The sequence below is a fragment of the Manacus candei genome, unplaced genomic scaffold (genome assembly GCF_025592945.1).
Source record: "Manacus candei isolate 608988 ecotype Guabito, Panama unplaced genomic scaffold, ASM2559294v1 h1tg000071l, whole genome shotgun sequence".
In the NCBI taxonomy this organism is placed as follows: domain Eukaryota; kingdom Metazoa; phylum Chordata; class Aves; order Passeriformes; family Pipridae; genus Manacus; species Manacus candei.
The window spans coordinates 10,303,680-10,330,373 of NW_026138119.1; the positions used below are offsets into that span (position 1 = coordinate 10,303,680).

The following is a 26,694-nucleotide window of genomic DNA, read 5'->3' on the forward strand; positions in this document are numbered from 1 at the left end:
AGGCTGGACTAATGGTGTGGCACCACCCAAATGGGATCCAACTCTTTCTATGGCTGCAAAATGTACAGTAAATTTGATCCAACTGTAGTGGAAAGTCCTTCAATTGAAAATGGTTTGGGGCTGGGCAGCTATTTTGGGAAAATGTCTCATGTGCCTCCTCTATTCTTGTGTTCTCCCCCAGGCATCACTTCCTGACATGAAACAGGACACTGAGCTTTGTCTCACCCAATGGCTCTGCTTTTATTTTCTTAGAATATTCTTATATTCTTAAATATTCTTGGAAAGATTCCTCACTGAGAGAGTGGTGGGTCACTGGAACAGATTCTCAGGGGAAGTGGTCATGGCACCAAGCCTGCCAGAGCTCAAGAAACATCTGGAGGATGCAATTACTCATATAAATTTTTTTTTGTAGTCCTGCAAGGAGCAGGGAGTTGGACTTGATGATCCTTCTGGGTCCCTTCTAACCTGAGAGACTGTGTGCCTGCTCCCATGCCTGGGCTAAATGGGGAGTCAGGATCATGGAGTTATGGGGAGGGAAAGGAGGCAGCTGCCTTTTCAGATGCAGCTTTCAACTAAATTAGCTCAATCTGAACATAAAAGTGTAGGAGAACCTCTGTGCATTTGATTTCATAACTCGGTGCAGCCTCAGAGTGAGGTTTTACCAGAAGACAAAGGAGATCTCTGTAAAGAAAGAGGGTGACTTACCCCTTTCTGTTGTGCCCCAGGACCAGGGGAATGGCTTTAAACTGAGGGAGAGGAGACTTAGTCAGATATTAGGAAGAAATTGTTCCCTGTGAGGGTGGGGAGGCCCTGGCACAGGTTGCCTAGAGAAGCTGTGGCTGACCCTGGATCCCTGGAAGTGTCCAAGGCCAGGTTGGACAGGGCTTGGAGCAACCTGGGCTGGTGGAAGGTGTCCCAGCCCATGGCAGGGGTGAAATGAGATGAGTTTTAAGGTCCTTTCCAACCCAAACCCATCTGGGATTCCCTGATTTCTGGCACTTGATCTCTCTCTGCCCCCATCATAAGCCCTGGCTGAATCTGTTTGCTGTGCCAGTGCCAGAAATAGTTAATTTTCTGTGAAATTAGTGAGCTAAAGTGGCTCACTGGGAGGCTGGATAGTGCCAGGGCCCAGATGGAGCCCTGGGAAGCAGGATCCAGGCACAAGGTCTCAGTTACCTGACCCAGCAGCTCAGCTCTTTGCTGCAGCTCCAGACTGAGCACAGAGTTCAGCTCAGGTGACAGTCAATAACTTCTTAAGCTGTTTTAACTTAATTACCTTGATCCATTTGACCATTCTAAGGCCAAAGTATCATTCCCAAGAGACCTTTTGCTGTACTGAAACCGATCTCTTTTATGAGAAGAGTCACTAAAGACCCAGCTTGATTATTATATTATTTTTATTGCATTAAAATAAATCAGCAATGGATTAATACTCAGCATTTGTCAAAATGCTGCAGCAGGACTGGATGCTCACATCAGACACCCTCTAAGAGACCTGGAATGTCTCACAGGGCTGCTCTTCCCCAGTGTCATCAAGGGTTCAGAGCACATGGAGGAGAATGGTGCCATGAATTTATGTACTGCTGTAATTAGCTGTGCTTTTAATTGGGTTAAAGGTGTAAGACAGGCATGTGTTAAATGGCCTGAAAAGTCCCAGTGCCTCAAGGAAATGCAAAACCAAGGACAAAGTCTTGAGCTGGGGAGATTTTGAGGTGTTTGGGCATTGTTCCTAGGTGAGGTGTGTGCCCAGCCTACTGTTACCCTGCAGGCTAGACAAGGCAAAAGGAGAAAAGGAGGACAAAAAAAGAAATAAAAAATAGTTTATGGTGTCCCACTAATGCTCTGGGGTCAGTGTCTCCTCTCAGCCTTCTGAGGGTGAATTAGACTGTGTTCTTTTCCTGAGAACAGAATCACAGTCACAGAATGGGTTGGGTTGGAAGGGACATGAAAACTCACCCAGTTCCACCCCCTGCCATGGGCAGGGACACCTTCAACTAACCCAGGTTGCTCCAAGCCCCGTCCAACCTGGCCTTGGACACTCCAGGGATGGGGAGCCCACAATCCATGGATGGATAACCCACGGGTTGCTCTGTCAGAATCCCCTGTAGCTGCTGTTTCCTCACTGTGGGGGTGACAGTGGGAGGCTCTGCCAGGCCCTGCAGGAGATGTTCTGTACAGGATGTTTCTGGAGTGACCAGGAAGCATCACTGGGCCTCTAAGGGATCCCTCTTCCAAATTAACCCCTTGTGTCTCCATTACCAGGCACAGGGCAGGCAAGGGAAGCAGCCAGGCAGTTTCTGCAGCTGTAGAGTGTTCAAGGCAGGTGAAAATCAGAATGGAAATAAAACAAGAGCTTCTTGCTCTCCCACCTGTCTCTCTGCTGCTCTCATGGAGAGGAGCTGGTTTAGGCAGTAGCTTTAACACAAACCACACCATTGTTGTAGCTGCTTTAGTTTCAGTCACAGTTCAGCCTTAGAGTGGAAAGGGTGAGGGATGAGATGAACTGTTTTCAGAGTTCAGCAAGCTTGGCCCTGCCAAAGGATGGGCACAGGAACAATTCCTTGTGCACTCAGGCTGGTCTGTGCTCTGCATTCCTGGGGAGCAGCCCAGGTCTGTCCCAGCTCCTGCTCTCACAGGGTTTGTCCCAGAGCCTCTGCCTGCCCTGGGAGCACTCACTGTGCTTCAAGCCAGGGGCACCCTGAGGTCTTACAGCACTGCCTCACCAGTGCAGGGCCCAAGAATCGCTGTGGGTTGGCCCCTTCACATGTTCAGGCTGTTAATTTTTTGGGGAAGGGGCAGAGAGAGAGATTTGGAAAAGGGTTTGTTACCCAAAACTACGGGTGCAAAATGCCAAACACGTCAAGTCCTACAGAGATGCAAAGTTCTTGTGAGACTCTGGACGTGGCTCAGACTCTGATATCTCACCAAAGCAGCAGTGCTGACCTGAGGGCCCTGTTGGGATCCTGTGCTGGCTGTGGGGATGCTGTGGAAGGGGGTGGGTGGCTTTGTGCAGTGGGCAGAGGGCAGGAGCAGCCCACGAGGTGTTTGTTAATGATGGGTCTGTACTCATTTAACCCCCAATGCAATGTTCTCTCTGGGCTGGGAGGGGCAATTTTCCAGGAATGTGGAGTCCCAAGTGCATCTGCCCCAAAAGCAGATGCCAACAGAGCTGCAGGTTGGCCAAGGCAGCAGCAAAGACCATGCTGAGGGTGCTGCTGGGGGTGCCACGGCTGTCTGGCAGGTTTGGGCTCCAACAGGATGCTCAGGCTGTGGGATGTGAGCAGAGAAGGTGTGGTGTCTCTGAGGATACCCTGTCGGGAGGAGGAACCTTCCTTGGGTCCCAGGCTGGAAAAGGATTTGGTTATCAGCCAGTCTGCAGTTTTGTTGGGTCCCTCATGGGTGTTTTCCAGGGAATGGTTCAGCTGTGCACCTCAGCTGGACCCTGGGGAAGAGGGGGCTGCAGCAATCCTGCTGCTGGGAGAGTGCTGTGGTCTGTGTGTCTGCCCTATATGGCAGACTCTGCTAATCCCAGAAATCTGCCCTCAGGATTGCCCAGAAATAGCCCAAACCCTCTTTCTTCCAATCCTCTTACTATTTGGAAAGCCAGATAATTTTTCCCAGTCTGATTTAGTTTCTTTAGTTTCTAAGGCAGCTTCAACCTCGTGGGTTTTCTGTGTGTGTTTGTTACCCTTTTGCCTGGAATAACTGTCCAGGCACGTGCTTGGATTTGAATATGCAGCTAAAGGCAGATCCCAGTGCTGGCAGACTGAAATTTGTGATGGAGAACTGTGTTAAATTTTAAAAGAAAGTCATTAACTCCCAGGCCAACCAGCTGAATGGGCAGTTTGCTGGAGACTTGAACAAAACTGCAGGTTAAGGTCAGTCCCAGGGGTTGGAATGTGAGGAGGGAAGTTAGGAGGAGTTGATTCTTTGCTGTTGGGAGCCAGGGGAGGACGGGGCCACCATCTCTTCCCAGCTTACAATTTAATTTGTAACTCCCCAGACTGGATCTCTGCTCCCTTGGGACATTTATATACTGGTTTTGTTTTATTTTTTCCCCCCTCCTCTACAGTGGTGCCACAGTCAAAGGCTGGTGGCAGCTAAATCACAGCTGGAGCACAGGAGGCTGGTGCTTGGAGAGGATCCTGACCCTGCTGGGAGCCATGGAGCAGCTGGGAGAGCCAGGGCTCACACGTGAGTGCTCGGGTGGCTCCTCCATTCAGTTTGCAGCACTGCTCCTTCCCCGGGGGAGGGAAGGATGGGGGATGACTCTGCAGGTGCCTGGGTATCACCAGGGAGCCAGATCCTGGCACCTGGAGGAGATGAGGGTCTGTATGTCCCCCATGCCCGCTGTGGGGGTTTGGATCCGTGTGGGATCGTGTTTATCCGGGGTCTCTCTTCTAGTGCCTTGTGCCGCAGGATGGGGTGGGTTGGATCTGCTGGGTTTGAGTGTTAGGAGTGATTTCTGCAGCCAGTGAGCCTCCAACCCTCTGGGAGTTGCTTGGGGGGGACTCCCATGGCCTGGGAGTCCCACAGAGACTCTTTACTATAATTTATTTATTATTATTTTGAAAGCCCTGTCCCCGAGGACTCTTTCCCCCCCAGCTGTGAGCCTGCCTGCTCTAGTGAGGGAGACACTGCATTTGTTACTGTCCTGCTTGTCTCTTAAAAGCCTTTTACAATAAAGACATGGAGAGGAGAGGCTTTGTGTGAGCCTGGGGAGCTCCTTGGAGACAGGAGGGCATGTAAACACCCCTCAGCACTCTGTGTGTGCTGGGGAGAGCTGCAGGTTTGGCAGGGCCGGAGAGGAACAGACAAACCATGGTCCTGGTGCTGTCGAGGTGCTGTGTGGGGAAGGAGAGCAGGACATGGCGAGGCTGGGCAGGTACATGCTCTGCTCACATTCCAAAGGTTCAGGATAGCTGGGATTGCAGAGGGGATCTTTGCTGTTCCCTCAGGAGTGCTGCTCCATGTGCCTGTCCCGTGGGCTGAGCTGTGCTGGTCCCTGGTTGCACTGCAACAGGCAATCCCAGACTGGGGGTTTTTTGAGGGTCAAGTAAATTTGCTTGGGAAAAGCTTTGCTTTTGATGGGTGGCAGATGGGGGTCACCGGGAATGTCAGCAAAGGATTCAGCTGAACAAATGAAGGGGAGTTTTTGATTATCCTGAAGGGAGGAACATTTAGAAGTGCCTTGGAATGGCCCTGTATCCCTGAGCAGGGCCATCCCACCTGTGTGCTGGTGCCTGGTGGTCCAGGTCAGTGCTTTGACATAATTTACCTGTGTCTGTGGAGCTCAGGCATCAACAGTGGCAAGGGATGGATGGGTGTTGAGGATAGTGGCAGGGTCCTTCTTCAACCCTACTGTCCAGGAGGTGACAGCAGCAGGGACTGTGACCCCAGGCAGTCCAGGGCCTCTCTTCTGGGGATCTGCATCTGCAATACAAATACAGCCAGGAGGGAGGGGGTTTGAGCTGCTGTGAGAGGTCCCCAGATCCTCCCTGTGGGCAGGAAGGGAGAATATTCTGTAACATAAATACACAGGACTCAGTTCCTCTCCCGGGTTCTTACCAGTGCTGCCTGTTGAAGACAAGATGAAGATGAGGATGGGAAGAAGGGGTTCATCCCCACCCCAGCTCTGTGTTCAGGGCTCTCTTGCCTGTCAGCAGATGTGGCAGAGGATGTGGCAGCTCCAGTTTCAGCTCAGTTTGGATGAGCTCTGACATTGCTGAGCTGTGCTGGAGCTGAAGGCTTTGCTGCTGGGCAGAGCCAGACCTGCCCCCCTGGCTGTGCCCGTGTCCACAGGGAGAGCACAGAGCAGGCCATGGGGAGGTGTTCCTAAAGGCCAGGGTGCAAATATCTCCTAGGGACAGGGAGCTGTGCAATGCTGTGGCATAGGCTGTGTGCTTGGGCAGGTCATTTCCTGGCTGGAGAGCCTGAGTGTGGTGCAGGGATGTGCTCCTGGGGCTCTGTGTTCCCCTCCTTGTGCTTCTGGGTTTTGTTGGCTGCATTAATCCCCACCTCAGGGACCCACAAAGCAGCTGTGCCAGATGTGGGAAGCCAGGTACTTGTATGGGCAGAGATACTGGAGCAGCCTTTCCCCTCCTGTGTCCACCACATTCCACCAGAGCTCACCCTGAGCTTGCTGCTTCAAGTCCCTGTTGGAGAGGCAGGAACCAACAGCATGCCCATGGATTACTGGTCCTGAAGGATTGCAGAGTCTGCAGGGCAGCACTGGGAGCTGGGGGCCCACCAGGCAGACAGAAGAGTTTAGGTGGTGGCTCCAGCTTGCAGGGTTTGGACCAGTGTCACCAGGCTGCATCTTCTGCTCACCTCCCACAGCTCTGACACCGTCAGCTTGGCTGGGAAACAGGGATCCAGCTTCCCCCTGGACTCCAATCCAGCAGTGGTGTGAGAAAAGGCAGATGTGCTGCACTGCTGGGAAAGCAGAGGTCGGGGGAGCTCCTGGTGCTGTGGCTCTGCTGTCTCACAGATGTTTCTGCTTGTTGACATGTCCTGCACTGCTGGTGCATCCTCTGCATTTTGATTAGGGCAGCAAAGGCCACTGCAGTGCTGAGCAAACAAGCAGCAATTAAAGAATAAATCACATCTTTGCTAGGGGCCCCCTCCCTACCCCAGCCTGAGCTCTGGATCCCTGTGGCTGGAGACAGTGATGGGGAGCTCCTGGGCATTGCTGCCAAAGGGCTGAGCAGCAGGAGGGGGACTTGGGACAAGGGCCTGGAATGCCAGAACACGGGGCAATGGCTTCCAACTGCCAGAGGGCAGGGATAGATGGGATATTGGGAAGGAATTCTTCCCTATGAGGATGGTGAGGCCCTGGCACAGGTTGCCCAGAGAAGCTGTGGCTGCCCCATCCCTGGAAGTGTCCAAGGCCAGGTTGGACGGGGCTTGGAGCAACTTGGGCTAGTGGAAGTGGGGATGGAACTAAGATGATCTTTAGGTCTCTTCCACCCCAGACCCTTCTATGATTCTAAGACTGTCCTGAACACCCAGGGGTGGCAGGGCAGTGTCTCAAGAGTCCTGGAGAGCTGCTTACAGATTACTGGAGCCCTGGTGGGACTGTGCATCCATTTCCAGTGTAACAAACCAGTGCTGAGTGGAGCCTTGGGGCTGCTCTGGGCCTGTGGGAGGTGAAGGGCTGTGAAGGGCCTTGGCCAAGGCTGCAGCTGGGACGGGTGCCAGGGGTGACTCCCTCTGAACATGGATCTGTGTTCTGCTGTGCTGCTGGACTGAGTGATCAGCATCACTCCTCTCCTTCCTGCTCACAGGCAGGGCTGGGCAGGGGGGTGATGGCTTGGGACAGACGTGTCACCTGCCAGCACGTGCCACGTGTGTGCAGAGCTGGCCAGGGCAGGTCAGTGCAGGAGCCCTGGCAGTGTGCTGTTCTGGGGGAGGCTGGGCAAGGTGCAGACATTCCCCTGTGGTGGGTAAACCCGAGGGTCCTGCAGAGCCTGTGATGTCTCCCATGTCCCAGCTCCCTGTCCTGCCACGTCCTGCTCTCATCTCCTCTTTTCTCTGGCAGGGACAGGACAGAGGCCCCCATTGCTGGAGCTGGAGGATCTGCCAGCTGTGAGAAAGGGGCCATGTGGGGCTGGACAACCCTCCCTGCGGGACCCGAAGGCACCATCAGGGGGCAGGAGGAGGATCAGTCATGCGAGAGTGAAAGGGAAAGGTAAGTGGTGGGGTGTGAGAGGGGCTAAGGGCCAGGCAGGGCTCAGCCCTGGCCAGGAGGGTGTGGAGTGTGATGGGGGATGTGTCCAGCACCCTGCGCTCTGTGGGAAATCTCATCCTTTTTCATCCCAGAAAGTTCTGGGACAGCCCAGCCTTTGGGGAGTTTTCTTTTTTCCCCCAAGAAACCATCTCCATCATTCCACAACACTCTCCAGGGCTGATGCTCAGCTCTGGGTGCCTCCTGTAAGCTGTGGTGCAGCCCCCAGAGCTGGTGGGTGCATTACCAGGTCCTGGGTGATGGAAGGAGCTGCTCTGGGGTCTTGCAGAGTGACCCCATAAGCCCGGGGGGCCTGCATGACTTTTCCCTTGTTTGGGTCATACCCTCAAGCACACGGTGTGACTCTGGGGGTGGTCCTGTGCAGGGCCAGGAGCTGGACTCGATGATCCTTGTGGGTCCTTCCCACTCAGCACATTCTGTGATATGAGAGCCAAGCAGGTCACCCACGCCCTGCCATCCCTCCCTTTCCTGGCTCACCCCCAGTTCTCCTGCACCCTTTCCCAGTGTGCAGTAATTTCCTCAGTTTCCCCCAATTTCCCCAAACGCTCCTGCCCCGCGTTGCTCCGGTGGGATCGTTCCCGGACAGCCGAGTGTGCCGCAAACCCTCTGGCACCAACAGTCCCGGGGGTCACTCACAGCACGGGAGAGAGGTTGTAGGTTTTCCCCCTTTTCCCAGGAGCTCATCCCCGGAGCATCGGCGGGGTCTCGGGTGCCCGGGGCAGGGCCGGGCCGAGCTCCGGCCGCATCCCTGCGGTGCGGGGCTGGCGGGGATGGCCCCGCGCGTTCCCGCAGGTGCGCTCCCGTTCAAACGCCGGGGGCCAATGGGAGCCGCGCCATTCCAACGGCTGGACGCGCGTCCCATGGAAACCCGGCCCCGCCGGGCACTCCCTGCCGGAACCGCGGAGGGCTCCAATTAGCGGCTAATTATCGGTGTCCCGCCATGGAGCCCGGCGGTGTCCGCAGGGTCTCGCTCTGCTCCCGCCGGGACGATCCCCGGGGAAGCTCCTTCTGCCTGAGCACGTTCGGTGAGCGCGGAGCCCCCGGGTTTGGGAGCGGGGGGCACGCGGGGCCCGGGGGGCACACGGGGCTCAGGGGGCACACGGGGCTCAGGGGGCACACGGGGCCCGGGGGGCACACGGGGCTCAGGGGGCACACGGGGCTGCGGCTGGTGCAGCACAGGGAGCTGGGACAGGGCACGGGCAAAGCCCGAGCTCCGGCTGCGGCCCCAGCCCCCTTTCCCGGTGGGAAGGGCTCGGGAGCTGCTCCCCGGGGGTGTTTTGGGCACTGAGCAGCAGCTCGGTCACTTGTGCCTCACCCAGCTGGAATAACACAGGGCTCCCCCGAGCTGGCAAAGCGGGCAGTGCCCTTGGCCGCCCTGCAGCCACTGCCACCCTGGAGGTGCCCCGGGCGGGCAGGGGCAGGGGCAGGGGCAGGGGCAGGGGTGCTGTGTGGGGCTGGCCTGGCTGGAGCGGTGGCCCCGTGAGGGCACAGCCCCAGTTTCCTTCTTTGCTCCTCGGGGGTCTTTCCGTGGCTGTCTCAGGTTTGCAGGATGGGCCTGAAGGAGCCCCGTGGGCAGAGGGGGCCGAGCTCAGCTGGCCTGGGGAGGGTTTGGTTCTGAGCCTGTCACCCCCCCCTCGAGCAGGCGAATTTGGCAGCAGGTGTTTTGGCCATTTGTGGTGTGAGATGGCTGGGCCTCACTCAGAGTGGCCCTTTCTGGGTGCTGCTCTTTAAACAAGAGTTTTCTTTTATTTCAAAGCTTCTTGTTCTGGTGAGCAGAGCAGGCAGCCATGCAGTGAGCCCCTTCCCAGGGCTGCTGCCCCTTCCCAGGGCTGCTGCCCCTTCCCAGGGCTGCTGCCCCTTCCCAGGGCTGCTGCCCCTTCCCAGGGCTGCTGCCCCTTCCCAGGGCTGCTGCCCCTTCCCAGGGCTGCTGCCCCTTCCCAGGGCTGCTGCCCCTTCCCAGGGCTGCTGCTCCTTCCCAGGGCTGCTGCTCCTTCCCAGGGCTGCTGCTCCTTCCCAGGGCTGCTGCTCCTTCCCAGGGCTGCTGCTCCTTCCCAGGGATGCTGCTCCTTCCCAGGGATGCTGCTCCTTCCCAGGGATGCTGCTCCTTCCCAGGGATGCTGCTCCTTCCCAGGGATGCTGCTCCTTCCTAGGGATGCTGCTCCTTCCCTGTTTTGCCTTGGAAGTGTCAAACTGCTGAGGACTGCCTGGAAGCTGAAATCCTCCTCTCTTTGTCTGTGGGACTTATCCCCAATAATGTGGGTTCTCTGATGCCTCTTGGCTCTGTAACCAAGTCCAGGCCAAGCTTCATCTCTGCAGCCACAGTTCCCTCCATGGGCTGAGCAGCACTGGAGACATGAGGAGTGTGTGCTCTGAGCAGCAGAGCCGTGGCAGGACAGGGCCAGCTCTGCTTTCTCCGTGTGGTGATCAGCAGAGGGTCTTCCAAAGGGCTGGTGCCAGGGCCTGTAGTTGTAGATGGTGATCTCAGGGTGCTCTGCCTTGTGCCCCTGCCCAGGCAGGACCTGGCACTGCTGTCCTCTGGTGGGAATTCCCAACAATGGTCCTTGGCTGTCCCAGGAGGGCCAACACTGCACTTTTCCTACAGTAAAGCAGAAAAGCACTTCAGGACCAGAAACCCAAATTTTCCCTTTGTCAGAGACCATCAGTAAGGAACAGGTTTTCCTGCCTGCTAGGTCTGCTCCCAAAGAACATTTATGTGCCTCCTCCCTTAGCCTGGCAAACTTCTCTCATGGGTGGGAACCTGTTTGATTACCATCTTGTGCTTGTTCATACCCATTTTTCCCCTCTTTTCCTTGTGCCAGCTTTGTTCCTCAGCTAGAATTGCCTCTCCTGGCCCTGTGGGGTGGAGGTGGATGGGGCCTGGGTGCTCTCTGTGATTGGATGTTCACCCAGGAGCTGCCTGTGTGTTCTCCCTCTGCTCTTCTCTGCACTCTTTTAGTTTATATTGACCTTTATTGAACATGGGGGACCTGGACAAGCTGTGTCAGGGCCCCTCTGCTGAAGCTGTTTCCCTTAGTTCACGTTGGGGATGTATCAAAAGAGATAAACTTTGGGAAAAGGTTTCTCTGACCCTCTTGGATCGATGTGGGAATGCAGCCCAAGAACTTGCTGTGAGAGGGGTTGTGTTCCTACCCACCCAGCTCTGGAGAGAGGTTACTGCTCTGCACAGCTGAGAAAATACAACAGGTCTGTCCAAGCACAGACCTTGGCACAGCAAATCCCTTCCACCAGCTCAGCCTGGATCGGCTCCTCCGACAGCAGCTTCCCTCCCTGATCCCAGCCCCACACAGGCACTGGAATTGCTGCAAAGCCAGCAATTGGAGCCCTTTGGTGTCAGACAGGCTGGCTGGGGCCTGCTGGGTGTGTGATTTGTCCCTCCATGTGCTTTGGAGACACCTGGGAGCAGATGCATTAAGAGGGAAATGTCCTCTGTTCCTCATGGACAGGAGAGACCTTCCCCACTGATGCTCCCAAACCCTTCTAATAGGGCCAGTTTTGCCTGCAAAAGGCAGAACTGCCCCTTTTCTCCCTCCCTCCTCTCTTTGGTGCTGGTGCAGCCTGTGACACAGCCCTGGGCACTGTCCCTGTGGCAGAAGCAGCAGTGACACACACGGTGCCCGGGGCCAGGTCTGGTGTGACCCCACCCCTCCTGTGCAAAGCTTGGCCCCACATGTTCCCCCAGGAGCTGAGCAGCCCCAGCCATCCCCAGGCCAGGATGGGAGCCCTTCCTCCCCCCGAATTACCCAGCACAAAAGCTTCCCTTCTCCTCCCAGGGCCCTTCATTCCTGTCACACTTGGCTGCACGGGGGCACTTGGCTCTCCTGTTGCCAAGGCTGGTACGTGCTCTCAGCAGAGCTGGGAGAGGGTTCCCACAGCCCCAGAGATCTGGAGATAGCAGAGGGGTTAGAGCCTTGTGCCCAAAGGCTGGGGTGGCAGCATGAAACTGGGGCACAGTATTCTCCCTGTTGTAAACCAGTACTAGAGCTGTCCTGGCTTACCCCACCTGGCTTTTGTCTTCCCTTTCTCACCCTGCACATGTATAATTGCACACAGACACACATTTCCACGTGTTCAAGCACACACAGACACATGTGAGCTGCTGAGAGGTTTGACTTTTTTTTTTTAGTGGAAAATGGGTCCTCTGAATTGTTTCAGGTTAAACAATCCCATTCCCCCCCAGCAAGCCTGAGCCCTTTGGGTACATCTTTTGCAAAATGAGATGTTGGGTTTTAACTTGAAAGATGTTTAGATGTCTGTAAATTATGTTTAAACACTTATTTTGATTGTTGTGTTTTGTAAACTGGAACAGAAGTGAAAAATGGGATATTTTGCTTTGGTCTAAATGGAGCTTTGGACTATTTGGGGATGTTTTGCTCTAAATGACATGTTGTGCTACTGATGCTCTCAGTCTCTGGATTCTCCAGGGGCACTGGGAAATGTTTAGTTTTGGATTGGTCCAGAACAATTACGTGGATTATAGACCCTGCACTGCCCTTAAAATCTGCACATCCTATCCTGGCTGGAAGGCCCAGCTCCCAGGGAACTTTTTGGGAAGACATTCAGAGGGGCAGAGCCCTCTGTGCCCAAACAGTGCCAGTGATGTGAGGACCTGGCAGCCCACCCTGCAGCCCAGCACCACCTCACCCACACCCTGACTCAGCTGTTGGCTGAGTCTTTGTGCCAGTCTGAGCCTCGTGGGTGGATTTTTGGGCTGATGCAGAGTTGCCAGTGCCTGGGAGAGCGAGGGTATGAGTGTAAGCAGGCTGGCAGAGCAGCAGTGCCAGGCTGGGACCTGTGCCCTGGCTCAGCAGGGGTTCACACCTTGGCTCTCCTGGCACTGACCTCCTGCACAGGGGCTGGGACCCGCTGGGTTTTCAATGCTGGGAACCAGTTGCTGGCAGACAGGCCCAGGCAGTGCTGGGAATCACCAACTGCAGCTCCAGATAAGAGGTGGGAGCTCAGGGATCTGGCACAGGCATTTTCAAAGGCAGTGGGAACTGCATGTTGGATCTGGAGCTGTGGAAGAGCTGGATTTTATTTTCAGCTCTGTGTCAGAGGGGTTGTGAGCAGTGTCCATCCCTCTGTGGGGTCTGTGAGCAGTGTGCCCATCCCTCTGTGGGGTCTGTGAGCAGTGTGTCCATCCCCCTGTGGGGTCTGTGAGCAGTGTGTCCATCCCCCTGTGGGGTCTGTGAGCAGTGTGTCCATCCCCCTGTGGGGTCTGTGAGCAGTGTGTCCATCCCCCTGTGGGGTCTGTGAGCAGTGTGTCCCCCTGTGGTTGTGAACACTGTTTGCAGGTGTGACACTGCAAAGATGTGTTTGGGATTCTCCTTCCTTCACTCTTTCATTAGAAATAATCCTCCCATCTTGCCCTGGCACCCTGCAGAGGGGATTTTGGGTTCAGAGGCCTGCCTGGCCTTTTGGATTTCAGCTGACCCTGTCCCAGGTGGACAAGCTCAGGAGCAGAGGTTGGATCTGCCTGCAGAGTCCACACCAAGAGCAGTTCCCTGGGAGGATGCTCTGGCTGGGCTGGGTTACTCTGGTCTGCTCCCTGTGGAACTTCCCTGGCTCCATCCCTCCCATGTCCTCTCTCTTCTCCAAGTCCTCCCTTTCTCTCTCACTTTAGGTGGTTTAAAAGGCCCTGGTGGGTATCACTGGTGGCTGCTGGGCTGCTGTCTCCTGCCATGGGCTCTGCAGCACCCACGAGGCTCTGCCCAGTCCCGTGGGGAGCTCTGGTGCTGTGCTGTGCCAGCCCATCTGAGGGTGAGTCAGGGCCTGGCTCCTCCTTCAGCAAGTCAGATCAATCTCCTGCTCCAAGAAAGATTCTGTCACTCGCTCCAGACACCAGAGCACTGCAAGCTCTTGTTCTCTTCCATGTTATTCTCTGCCCTGTTGAGGGACAGACGTGGATGCCCCAGTGCTCTTACCTGGATCAGCTCCTTTGGCCTGTTCCTGGCTGTTGGATCCATCCTGCCTTTGATCTCTGACCATGCTCACGGTGACAAAGGGCAGCAGGTCCCCTGCAAGGCTTGGCAGGGCTGGCACTGGGGATCCAGGCAGCCCAGGCAGGCACATCCTGCTTGCTGGCTTGGTGGGTGGCTGTGGGTGAGCCAGTGCACCGGGAGCAGGGGGGAGCTCCATGCAGACCTGCTCCAAAGTCGTTTATTGATGGAGCTCCTCCAGGCTCTCCCTTAGCACCACCTCCTCTGTCAAAAGCTCTCAGTGCTGTTGTTCAAGGGCCAGGCACTTCCAGGAGGTGCTGCATCCCTGGGAGTAGGGTCTGCTCAGTCCCAGCCCTCATGGGTGTGCACAGGGGGACTGCAGGGTGCTGCAGCATCGCCCTTCCCGGGGGGTTGGCAGCTCCGGCCTCGCTGGCACCTGACAGTTATTCAGTGTCAAAACACTGGCTGAAACCATTCTTGTTTAATCCTGGATTAGAGCAAGTATTGACCCCTGGTTTTAGGAGATTCCCTGTCTGCCCAGCAGCCCCTGCTGTCTGGGATGCCCAGGACACGAGGAGGCTGCAGTGTGGGAGCTCTTGCCGTGCTGTGATTCCTGGGGCTGGGCCTGGGCTGCCCGTGGTCCTTGTCCCTGCATCTTCTCCTCTCCATAGTCCAGGGATAATGAGCTGCTGCTGGGTGTGACAGTCAGTGAGAGGGTGTTCAAGGCTTTCCCATTCCCCCAAGCCCCCCTGGGATAGGAAACAGGGCAGGGAGGGGATGTGCACAGAGCAAGGTCTTGCAACAGCAGATGGATGAATCCCAGTTAGTGCCATGGCCCAGGCTGACCCTGTGCCAGCGTGTTCCTGCCTCCAAAGGCACCAGTTCACAGAATCCCAGAATAACTGGGACCTCTGGAGATCATCCAGTCCAACCCCCTGCCAAGGCAGAGTCATCCAGAGCAGGTGACACAGGAACACATCCAGGTGGGTTTGGGATGTCTCCAGAGAGGGAGACTCCCTGCCCTCCCTGGGCAGCTGTTCCAGGGCTCTGCCACAGTCTGTGGTAAGAAGTTCTTCCTCATATTTAGGTGTAACTTGTGTTTTAGTTTATGGCCATTGCTCTTGTCCTGTCACTGGGCACCACTGAACAGAGTCTGGCACCACCCTCCTGACACCCCCTTTGGGATACCTATGTATTAATGAGATACTTATATGCATTATAAGTATATATACATATATACTTGTATGATTTGAGATACTTATATGCATTAATGAGATCCCCTCTCAGTCTTCTCTTCTCTTGACTAACCAGGCCCAGCTCCCCCAGTCTCTCCTCATAAGAGAGATGCTCCAGACCCCTCATCATTTTTGTGACCTCCACTCTCCTTGTCCTTTGTCCAGGCCATCTGCAGCTTGGCCCACTGTCACCTGCTGGAGGGGTGACAGCCCCCTGCCTGCACAGAAGCTCAGGGAGAGGAAAGGGGAAGCTGGATCTGAGCTGGGGGCAGGATTTGAGCTGCATCTCTTTGTTAAACCAGGGCCAACTCATCCCACAGCCACTGTGCCATCTTGGTGCTCTGTGCTGGTTTAAAGGTAAAATGGCAGGAGAAATGAACCCAACTCAAAAGAGACCACAAGTCAGAGTTACAATTTAATAAGAAAATAATACAATTATATGGACAAGCAATTGGTTTAACCCACAAAACCCAGAAGTATAACCCAGCACCCTGGGGCATGAACAGAGTGGTGTTTGTTGGTCCCCGTGTTGAGTCCCACGTGGTCCCCCTGAGTCCAGAGGAAAAGGGGGGGGAAAACCTGTTGGTGAGAGTGCTGGTTGCAGTCTGGTCGAGGTTCTGGTTCTCCTCTGGATCCGAGGAGTGGTACCAGAAGTGCCAAGACCCCAAGATTATACACACTCAGGTTGCAGTGGGAATGCCCAGTACCTCCCCCAGGGTGGGGAGTTCCACAATGGGTGAGATATTTTTGGAATCCTTGGTGGCCCATTGGCAGACATGACCCCTCAGACTGGGTGTGGAGGTGCTAATGACTCCCTGGAGGGGAGTTAACATCACCCATAACTACAGCCTGAGGAGTCAGGTGTGCTCTGTGCAGCTGCTGCAAATGGTCTGTTGTTAACAGTTCCTGGGAAATGGCATGGAGGGTGTAGAATACACAGTTTGGGTTACACCCACATACTGATGAACTGCTCCCTGCTGCTCTGACTGGGACATTCTCCCATTTCCCTCTGCCATGGGCTCATTCCTCCTTGCCACCAGAGCTTACTGTGCACTGAGAAAATATTCCTTGGAATGTTTTTGCATCTGGAGCCATAGATCACAGAATCACAGAATACCCTGAGCTGGAAGGGACCCATGAGGACTATCCAGTCCAGCTCCAACAATCTCACTCTGTCCCTTAGAGCATTGTCCAAACCCTCCTGGAGCTCTGGCAGCCTTGGGGCTGTGCCCACTGCCCTGGGGAGCCTGGTCAGTGCCAACCACCCTCTGGGGGAAGAACCTTTTCCTGAGATCCAACCTAAACCTCCATGAAGTGGGATGTTTCCTCTCAGCTCCCTGGGCCTGGAGTGGGGAAGCAGGATATGTTTGGCCCTGTGTGAGCCTTGGGGCAGTGGGGTGGGTGAGCCCTGTCTCCTTCAGCCTCTCCTCTCTCCCCCAGGCCAGCTGAAGTTGTCCATCGAGGTGCGGGGCCGGACGCTGGTGCTGCACGGTGAGTGTCCCCCTGGGAGCATCCCAGAGGGGTCTCAGAGCCAGGGTGGGCTGGTGATGGGGACAGCACTTCATGGCCTTTCTTCAAGCTCTTTGGAGCTCCATGGCAGCTGTTGGGGACAGCTCTGTGTATAGTGGCACAACTGGGAGCTGTTTGATGTAGAGGCCAAACTGAAATGTCTGGAGACCTTCATTTTGGGGTGAACACTGTGTTTTGCACCCATGTGTATCAATTATTTTTCTCTAATTCCATATGAAGATAAAACAGGCAAATATCATTTGGAAAAGAAAATCTCAAATGCATTGTCTCTCCTGAAACCACTTTTACTTTGGCCACATTTGCTGGGATTTCCAGACTGTTCTGTTACCTCCAAAGGCTGCAGTTTTTAGCACCAACAATGTTTCTTCAACAAAAGTATTTCCCCTGCACAGGCTGGGGTTGGTGTCCCTCAAGCCATGTCATGTCCCCCTGGGGACTCAGTGCAATGCAGCCCCTGGGACACTGGTCAGCCCTGGGCAGTCCCAGGGCACTGTCACTGCAGCTTTGATGGTGATCATCAGAGAGGCCAATGGGAGTGTCACAACTTGCTCTTTTCTTTGGGAAAAACCTCTCTGGAAGCCCTGGGGAGCCCAAGCTAAGATTGCTTCTGTAGAGAAGGCCGTGTGTGTCCTGCACTCCTGGCACTGAGCTCTTTCTGCCAGAGCTTGTCAGGGCTTCAGGGTCATGGTTAAAGAATCAAGGAAAAAGCCAAGAGTTTGAAATGGTCAGAGTAAAAATTCCCTCCCTGTGAACAGAACAGGCTCACTGCTGGCCTGGATTTGGGCTCTCTGAAAGGGGAAAGCAGGACCCTGGGGATCCCAGTGCCCTTGGGGATGACCATGCTTTGGGGGGGGGAAGTCCCCCCTGTCCCAGAGACCTTTGTGGCAGAGAAGGAGGGGATGGAAAAGGAATTCTCTTGAGGAACATCCCACCTTACATTTCAGCCTCTTCCCTTCCTGGGTGGGATGAAAAGGGGACAGGGATGGCCTGAGGTTCGTGAGGCTGCAGGGCCTGGCCTGGTGCAGCCCCTGTGCCTGCTGCCCTTTTTGGCTGTGCAGGCACGTTTGTAAAGGAGAAACTGCATGAAAATGTGGTGGGATTATTTATTTTTATTTATTTTTTGGTTTTCCCCTCTCCCTCCAAGCTGTCTGAGGGTCTGGCACAGGCTCTACCCCAAGTCCCTCCACCTGGAGCAGCCCTAGCACGAGCTGGGTGTGAGTCACTGTCCCGTTCTGCTGCTGACTCCAAAAGAGGGTCTGGGAAGAGGGAAATGGTCCAGCAAAGGGGCAAGGGAGCCTCAAGATCCAGGGCTGCACATGATGGATGCTCAGGATACTCAGTGCAGGCAGGAGGAGGCTGGGGGATGTGGGGTTGATTCTGCACCCCAACATCTTTAACCCCAAAGCAGGTCTGGCTGGGGGAGGAAGCCCTTGGTGCAACCTGCCCTGAAGGAACCTTGCAAAATACTTCCTGAAGCCCCAGAGGGTCTTGCAGAACCCCTTTCCCCTGGTGCACTGGGGGTTCTGTTTATTAGGAGCACAATCTCTGACAGAGGCAAAGTCACTGCTGCCTTGCTGGGCTCATTAGGAGGGAGCTTGGCCTCATTCCAACAGCCCATCCTGTGCCATCCAGACCCTGCTGCCCATCTCCTGCCCCCAGGCAGCCGAGGGGTCCCTGTGCAGGGCTGGGGCTGTGTCAGGATGGGCTGCTGATGTTTAACTTGATGACACGTTTGGCCCCGGGGTGGGAGCCCAGAGCTGGGGGAAGTCAGGCAGAGGGAATGCAATTTGCCATCCTGATGCTGAACTGCATCTGCTGCTGCCCTCGCCCTCAGGTGCCTGTATTTATAGCAGGGCTGTGTTAGAGCAAAAATGCAATAACCCCCTTTCCCTGTCTGGGGGTGCCCAGCGAGGGCAGGGAGCTGGGGAGGCTGCTGGGTGGGAGGAAGGTTTGGCCCCACGAGGAGGGAGCACCCTGTGGAGCAGAGGGCTGTGGACTGGGAGGATGCCTTCCCTGCTGCTCTGGGATGTGACCATTTCCTTTCCTTTCCAGTCATGGAAGCAAAAGGCCTGATGGGCAGCGAGTGCCGTGCGTGTGACTCCTACGTGAAGGTGGGTTCTCCTGGGGCTCTGCTCTGGGAGCTTTGTGCTTTTGGCATTTTGTGGTTGATTCCTCCAAGCATGCTCTGGGCTGTTTGTCCCTTCCCTTTCCCCCTCTGTCCTGCTCCGGATGAGCACCCCCAGCTTGCAGGGGGGTGGCTGGGCTCTTGCCCAGCGCTGGGTGGCTCATGGGTTTTGTTGGCACAGTGCCTGCATGGAGTGGAAAACTGCAGGACAGGACCCTGCTGAGGGCTGTGTCAGCCATCCACTGCAAGAACATCCCACTGGGTGCCCAGAGACTGGTGGGGATAAATGTTTGGCCAGCACAGTGTGGCTCTGGGCTCTCTCAGAGGTCACCTTGGCAGGCTCCCACCCAGTGAGCTCAGTGCAGGAAACATCAACCCAAAGAGGGGGTGCAAGTCAGAGACCAGCCAGCAACACTTGTGTGCACCAGTCCTTGATTTTTCTGCTCTCTTCCTTCCCTCCCCTGCCCTGGGCAGTTGTGTAACACAATTACTTGACAGGCATAAGGGTGAAGTGATCCAAACCACCCTCAGCACCGGCTCAGCTGGATCTCTGAGGCTCAGCCATCCATGGCAGTGGCTGTGCCAGTCTCCTGCCACGGCAGCAGCAGAGCTGGCAGCTGATGCCAGTGCTTGCTTTGGGAGTGTTAACACAGTGCTTGTTTTCCTCCTGAAGATGTCCATCGTGCCAGATGCTGACTGGAAATGCAGGCAAAAGACCAAGACTGTGCCAGACAGCAAAAATCCCGTCTTCCATGAGCACTTTGTTTTGTGAGTATGACAGGGCAGGGGGAGCTCTGCCCGCCCCTCCGTGCCGGGTTCACTCTGAGCCGTGGGCACCCACGTGGCCGCTGTCCCGGGGCTCCCTCTCCGTGCCAAGACCCCGTGTTTGCTTTTGCATTGTGCTCTGCAATAAACACTCCTCATGCATGAGCAGGTCTGCTGCTGAGATGAGGAGTGACAGACATTATTCTGCTGGTTTTTGTAGCTGAAATGCCTTGAACTTTTGGGCAGAGCTGTGTGGAGGCTCGCAGAGCTGCCAGCACACAGCAGGGTCGGACTTTCTTGCTGGGCAGGAGTTGGGCTCCATTTCCCAGACCTTGCACCTGCAGTAGTGGGGGCACCACTATGAATGAGGAAGGTAAAAGGATTTCCTTAAACTCCAGCATGTCTCTGCATGGGAAAGGAGCTGCATGACTTAGTGTTTTGGTGGAGCTGGCCAGACCTCTGACCTACATGCAGTGTTTAATTTGGCACAGGGTGGTTGTTTCAGAGCATGAACTGTGGCTTGTCCCTTCCATTTACCTGTTGATGTTGGATGTGTGTCTTTCTGCAAGACTGTTTTTCCCCTTAAACCACTTGAGGGGTGTCCCCAGTGCCTGCCCAGGAGGGGTCACATCCCTTTGCCCTGTCAGGGATGAGTGAATTAGTGCAGCAGTGGCTGTTGGAGGAGGTTGCTGTTTGGGGTGGTGCTGCAGTGCTCCGTGCAGAGACTGGAGGACCTTGCTGGGTGCTCCTGGGGAAGGTCTGTGCTCATGGACTGTCCCCTCTGCTTGTTACAGCCCAGTGCAGGAGGAGGATGAGCAGAAACGTCTCCTGGTCACAGTCTGGAACAGAGAGAGAAATTCCAGGTAGGGGGCTGCCAGCTGCTGTGTGATCTCTGTCAGATGGGGCTGGTGTGGCAGAGAACCTGCCATCTCCTCTGCCACCCACCCTGAGCTCCTGCAGTGCCCTGGGCCTTGAGGGCTGGCCCTGCCCTCAGGGTGCCCTGCAGGAGGGGGACACCAGGGACACCCTGGCCGGGGTCACACTCTTGGGCAGCTGCTGCTGGTGAGCACCTCCCCATGGACGGGCTGGCAGAGGGCAAATCCTGCCCTTCTCACCTTGCCATTGCTGCTGCTTGGTAGCCACTGGCTGGGCCAGCTTTTAAAACCCCTGCAGCCATTCGTGCCTGCACTGCTGGCCAAAGCCAAGGGGAGCTGGAACTTGGCCCTGGGCTGGGACCTTCCCTCCCTCTGGGCAGTGCAGTGAGGGGAAATCCCAGCACTAGGGGTTCTGGCACCTTGCAGGCTGTGCCAGCTGCCTCCTCAGCCCAGCTCCTGCTCCACCAGGCAGGCTGGAGGTGACCAGGGTGCTCTGGCCCAGCCCTGCTGCAGCTGATCCATGTAGTTATACCAGGCCTGCCCAAAGTATGGAGCTGGAGGCATGTCCTGGGCACTGCCTGGCTCCTGGCATGGGCAGGGATGTTTGTGAAAAGGGGTGCAAGGGGGGATCTGGTGCTTCAACAAGTGTGTGCTGATGGTCCCTGGCTCTCCCACAGGCAGAGTGAACTGATTGGCTGCATGAGCTTTGGTGTGAAGTCCCTCCTGTCCCTGGACAAGGTATGTCATGTGTGGGGCTGGGGTCTGGGCTCTCTGGGGTCAGTGGGTGGATGCAGTGCACCCCAGGAGCAGGAGCAGGCTTCTCCCAGCATGGGAGAAGGAGCTCAGGGAGTTCCCTGGTCCCATTCCCAGTGTGAATGGCCTTTGTGAGACTGGTGTCAGTGTGACTGCTGGGGGCAGGGATGGGGGGGCTGTTAGAGGAGTGATCCTGGGACAGGGGACTGTCACTCCCTTCTGCAGGGACACAGAGCAGAACTGGGGGGGCAGAGAGGTGACCCTAACACGTGCTGCCTGCCCAGTGTCCAGCAGGGCTGCCTGGGGCAGGTGGGGCCAGCCTTTCTCAACCTGGCCTGGGTCACATCTGACATGTGGTTCTTCCCCCAGAGGGTGGTTGGGCACTGACCAGGCTCCCCAGGGCAGTGGGCACAGCCCCAAGGCTGCCAGAGCTCCAGGAGGGTTTGGATGATCCTCTGGGGCACAGGGTGTGACCCTTGGGGATGGGCCTGTGCAGGGCTGAGGGTTGGACTCGCTGATCCTTGTGGGTCCCTTCCAACTCAGTACATTCTGTGATTCCTCCAAGGAGGAATCTGCCCCATTCCCTGTGCTCACCGGCGGTGGGCAGAGGGCAGACTTGGAGGTTTCAGCTGTTCCTGGAGAAATTCTGCGCTGGAATCGCTGTCTCTGCGGGTTTGGTCACGGTGCTGCTGCCCCAGCCTGGCTGCTGCTCGCCAGTACAGCTCTCACGGCAGGTTTTCCTCGGGCAGCCTTCCTCGGGCTCCCAACCACTCACAAAACGTGGGAATGTTTCATCCCGGGTAGGGATTCTGTGCCTGGACAGCCCTGGTCATTCCTCTGGACAGCAGAATATCTCAGCAAGCTGGAGGGGTTTCATGGGAGTGTTAACACATCACCTGAGCTCACAGAACATCCTGAGCTGGAAGGGACCCACAAGGAACATCCAGTCCAGGTCCTGGCCCTGCACAGACACCCCAACAATCCCACCCTGTCCCTCAGAGCATTGTCCAAATGCTTTTGGCTTTTTAGATTTCCCCACCTGGGGTGTGGAAATTCTCTTCATAGCAGGAGCTATGAAGGAGCTAAAAAAGAGCTGCTGGTGGCAGTGACCTGAGGAGAGGGTGAGAGGTAACTCTGAAATATGGACAAGTGAGGTGCAGCTTTCTTATGGCAGTGAACATAATGAGGCAGAACAGCTCTGAACTGCAGCTCTCCCCAGGAGGGGCCTCTGCTCTGGTCATACTTGACCTCCCCAGAGATGTCCCTTCCCTCTCAGATTTGGGCAGGAGTTTCACAGTGTCCTTGCGTGCAGAGCAGGTGGAGTGTCCCTGTGAGAGCACCCACACATGGCTCTCACAGGGGTGGGAGGAGGCTGCTGGGGGCACATGGAGCTCCTGGGCCTCAGCAGGGCTGAGATGGGCTGGCCCTGTCCCTGGGGTGCTGCATGATCCTGGATATCCCCCCTCACCCCCCTTTCCTCAGTTTCCTTGCTGTGGATTCAAAATGCTCACTTTAAACTGGGCCCCTTCCTCTGGGACCTCCTTGCAACCCTGTCTGACTCCTGGGATTGGTCCCCCTGGGAGACAGTGGCAGCTCCCTGAGAGAGGGGTGAGGGATCACCGAGGTCAGCCCTGTCCTCTTAGGTGGGCCAGGGGCAAAGGGATCCCACTGCAGAGCACCTGAGGGCTGCTGTGGGCATCCTCCTGTGGTGACATGGCTGGAACTGTGTCCTGCCTGTGACACTGCTGCCTGCTGCAGACACCAGAGGGACAGTTTTATGGAGACCAGCTGTTTTTCTGCACTTTGTCCCCCTCTAAAAAGCTGGAAGCTTGTTGCTTCAGCGATGCTTGATCCCTCCTTGCAGGGAGGTTGGAATTTTGGCTGTTGCTGTGTCCTGGGAGAAGGACTCTGGGCTGTGTGTCTGTGTGTGAGAACCTCTGTGTGCTGTGAGTGCTCCTGGGGCAGCTCCTGCACCGGGACCCTCTGGGGGTGGGGACTGAGTGAAATGGGGGTGAAATCTGCCCCTGCACCCACAGCTTCTTCCCTCCCCCAGGAGATCAGTGGCTGGTACTACCTCCTCGGGGAGGACCTGGGCAGGACCAAGCACCTGAAGGTGGCCATGAGGCGGCTGAAGCAGAGCACAGGTGTGTCTCCCCACAGGAATGTCACAGGGAGTGTTGGCAAGGCTTGGAAGAGGAGTCAGCCTTGTGTCTGACCCCGTGCTGTGTGGAGCAGCCCCAGCCCCACTGCACCCTGTGCCCCCACGGGCACTGCTCACCCTGTGGTGCTCACTGGGCACTGGGATCCCAAAAACTGTTGTGGCTGAGACCCTGCCTGGTTTAGCAGGTTCTGCTTTGCACTTCAACCTCACTCCTGCTTACCTGGGGCTCTGTGGGGACCCCAGCACTCCAGCCATGCCTCTCCCTCTTGCTTGGCCTTTCCTCAGGCTGACTCCTGCCTCAGCTCTGGGGCTGAGTGCTGTGGCCAGGCTCTGTTTGGCTCCTGGGCTCTGCAGGATGATGGGGAGATTTTTCTTCTGCCTTGGTCTTGCTGTGCTGCCAGGGTGTGAGGGGGAGAGGGGCTGGCACAGGACAGGGTGGGACAGCAGTGCCTATCCCTGGTGTGTAAGCACCCTGGAGCTGCCTGGAGGGGATGTGCCCATGTAAAGATCTTACATGGAGTGTGTAGGTGCAGTCTGGAAGGACAGGGATTGTCAGGAGACATGTGCCACCACGCTGATGAGGCCTTTCCCTTTTTTTTTATCTTTTATTTTCTATTTCAGAGCCGGTACTGGGAAGTCAGAGTGCAGCTCAGGAGAGCCAGGATGCTGTCACCCTGAAGCAGCTGAAGGTGGGTATGACAGGACTGTGAAGACATGGGGTCAGGAACCTGCATGGGGGGGTTCCAAGGGAGACAAGGGACAGTGTGTTAGTGAGGGTGATGCCAAGGTGAGCTCTGTCAGCTCCCTGTCACACTGTGGCTGTTACAGGCCATTTGTTATCCTGATCCAGCACCAGCTGTGGACGTGGGTGATGGGGTAATACCCCCACACTCCCTATTGCCCCGGGACCAGTTTTTCCAGTATATTCCCACACAGACACAAGGCACCCGCCTGGGAGCAGTGGGACAGGGCTGGCAGGCTGCCTGCCCACGGCATCATCCCTGGCTGGCTCCGTGTCTCCGGGCGCGTCTGCTCCTCTCCTCCTTCCAGGGCCGTGTGCTCTGGGAAGGGAAAGGCCCGTGGTGGAACCTTGGTGATTTGTAGGAAAGGCAAGGATGGGAAGCTGGAACACAAACACGGGGTTTGCATCGGAAATGGGGCTGGGGCGGCCCCGTGATTTATCTGGGCCGGATTCCGCTCTGTGCTTCCCTCAGCTGCGTTTGCAGTTATTTGTTTTACCGCGCGGGGCTGAGCAGGACAAACAAAGCCAGCGCCCCTCTCCTCCCTTCCTCTCCGGCAGTCGCCACAGACTTGAAAGGTGGTGGCTGGGAAGGAAGGCTGATCCTCCTTCCAGCTCCAGCTCCAGCCTGGCAGTGCTGGGACAATGCTCCTGGAGCAGCCCGGGCAGTGCCTCCGATGGCTCCATGCTAGGAGTCCCCTGGGAATGCTGGGGCTTCTGAGCTCCTTCTCCAGCCTTCCCTGTCCCTGCCACTCCATCTGCAGTGTGAGGCAACCCAGGGTTTGAGTTCCCTCGAGCCTTTTCTCCATTTTCCATCCCCATGTAGGAGTGTGGAAGGTGTTTTTTTCCTCCGTCGGAACCCCATCTCCAAGGAATTGGAACCCCATCTCCAGGAAGTTGTGCCTAACTCTGGGGCTGCACGAGGCAGGCTGAGCCCTGCTGTGTGCCCTGCTGGTGGCTGTGCTGAGAGTTTCTCTTGCTCTTTAATTCCCAAATTACACCAGGAGTGCAGTTCAGCTGACCCCTCTGCTTCCCCCTCCGTGACTGTACGAGCACAAAGCCGCCGGGACGTGTGTATCCTCTGGGGCTGTGCTTTCAAAAACAAACTCTGCTTTTTCTTTTTTTTTTTTTTTTTATTTTTTTTTATAAAAAAACCCCCACAAACCTCTTGTTTTTTTATGAGTGTGAGTCGCCTCTTTAATGGAGTGAAGCTCCCACAGCCGGTGCCTGTGAAACGCCGCTCAAACATCCTCCGAGTGTTTGTGAGAACGTTGCAATAACAAAGTGCTCCGTGCGGCTGAAGAATGCCACGGGAACAAAAGCCACATCAACAGAGCGGGGACTAGGGAATACTAAATAGTTGACAGGAATTTTAATATAAAACTCTCTCCCTTCCTTGTCAGTGAGGGTTTTCAGGAAGCCTCTGGCTTATCGTGGAGCGGCACACGGCCCAGGCAGGGGCCGGGGAGGTGAAAGGTGGCTTCCTGCCATTCTTCTCCAGAGCTGGGTTCCCATGGGCGGTCATGCCAGTGTGACTGGGGCTCGCTCCACGCTCGGGTGATACGAGGAGCTCGGGATCGTGGCTGCTCCAGGGGAACTGGATTTTCATGGGCTGACGGCGGGTTTGGGGTGTCCAGCCATGAACCGCTTCAATGGACTGTGCAAGGTGTGCTCGGAGCGCAGATACAGGCAGGTCTGTGCCCCCAGGGGAGCCTCCCTGGGCAGTGGGAATGTGGGGCTGGGAGCCTTGCAGGAGTTTATGAGTGTCTCTGGCTTCTCTTGCCATTGCTGGGCTCTGTGTGTGCTGCTTCTGGGGTGTCGACTTGCTATCGTTATAATTGATATATTAAAATATATAATTATATTTAATATAAATATTTAATACAAATGTGTGTAGATATAATTGTATATTGTTATAATTCCCAAATTATAACATTGGGAATATAAGGAAAGCATCTTCAGATGGGTGGCTGTGGCTGATCTTTGCCTGTTGCTGCAGTGGAGAAATGGGGATAGAGGGGTATTTTTATATTTATATATATATATATATATACACATACACATACATATATATAGACACATATATATACACATACATACATATGTGTATGTATAAGTATGTATGTATATATATATACACATATACATACATACATATGTATATGTATAAGTATGTATGTATCAAAATACATAAATCCAACATGAATATATTTTATTTATATATAAAAATAATATTAAAATACGTAACTCTGATATGGATATATTTTATTTAAATATAAAAATACATTTACTGTGCATGCTGACAGTAGCAGAATTGAGTTGCGAGGTGTTGTCTCAATTTCCCCCTCATCAGAGGAAAGGCAGGCTGCTACTGTCTCTTTTTAAACTGTCTTAGTGTATTTGGGAGCCAACAGCAACTTGCTTTCTGAGGAGTAGTTTGCTGTGCTCTGTAGAAGCTGGTTGCAGTTCTCTCTTGCCTGGTGTGCATTGCCAGGTGCTGGTTTTCCATGTGCATTTTCCAATCTCCTGCACTTTCAAACAGGTTTTCCCTCTGTGGTCTGGGTCGGGATTTCCAGCTCAGGTTCACTTCTCCCTGCACTCCTGTGCTCATCTTTCACGTTAAGCTAAAGCTGCTGTGGGAAACAGTGAACACTGGGGATTTCAAAAGCAGCAGTTTAACCCAGAGTGCCCAATTCTTGCCAGGACTTTGGTGACCATCCCATGCAGGAATGTTGCTCTGCCTGGTATTAATGACAACTGACTCTGGTTTGTGTCTTAGACCCTCTCAAGGCTCTATTTGGACAATT

General features: G+C 55.3%; 1 protein-coding gene across 3 annotated transcripts in view; it reads left to right on the forward strand.

The window, feature by feature from the left end:
* The first annotated feature begins 3,913 nt into the window (after positions 1-3,913).
* Positions 3,914-26,694, forward strand: part of RGS3 (regulator of G protein signaling 3) — an 85,994-nt gene continuing 63,213 nt past the window's right edge. The window contains exons 1-9 of one of the 3 annotated variants that reach the window (XM_051807901.1): positions 3,914-4,194; positions 7,541-7,690; positions 16,380-16,430; positions 18,522-18,580; positions 19,268-19,362; positions 20,154-20,222; positions 20,912-20,972; positions 23,041-23,131; positions 23,770-23,837. In XM_051807901.1, coding sequence (XP_051663861.1) covers positions 4,164-4,194; positions 7,541-7,690; positions 16,380-16,430; positions 18,522-18,580; positions 19,268-19,362; positions 20,154-20,222; positions 20,912-20,972; positions 23,041-23,131; positions 23,770-23,837 — 675 coding nt within the window. In that variant the 5' untranslated portion in view covers positions 3,914-4,163. Of the gene's footprint in view, positions 4,195-7,540; positions 7,691-8,577; positions 8,773-16,379; positions 16,431-18,521; positions 18,581-19,267; positions 19,363-20,153; positions 20,223-20,911; positions 20,973-23,040; positions 23,132-23,769; positions 23,838-25,094; positions 25,581-26,694 lie in introns of those variants that run through there. The other 2 variants (XM_051807902.1, XM_051807904.1) reach the window with 2 other exon arrangements.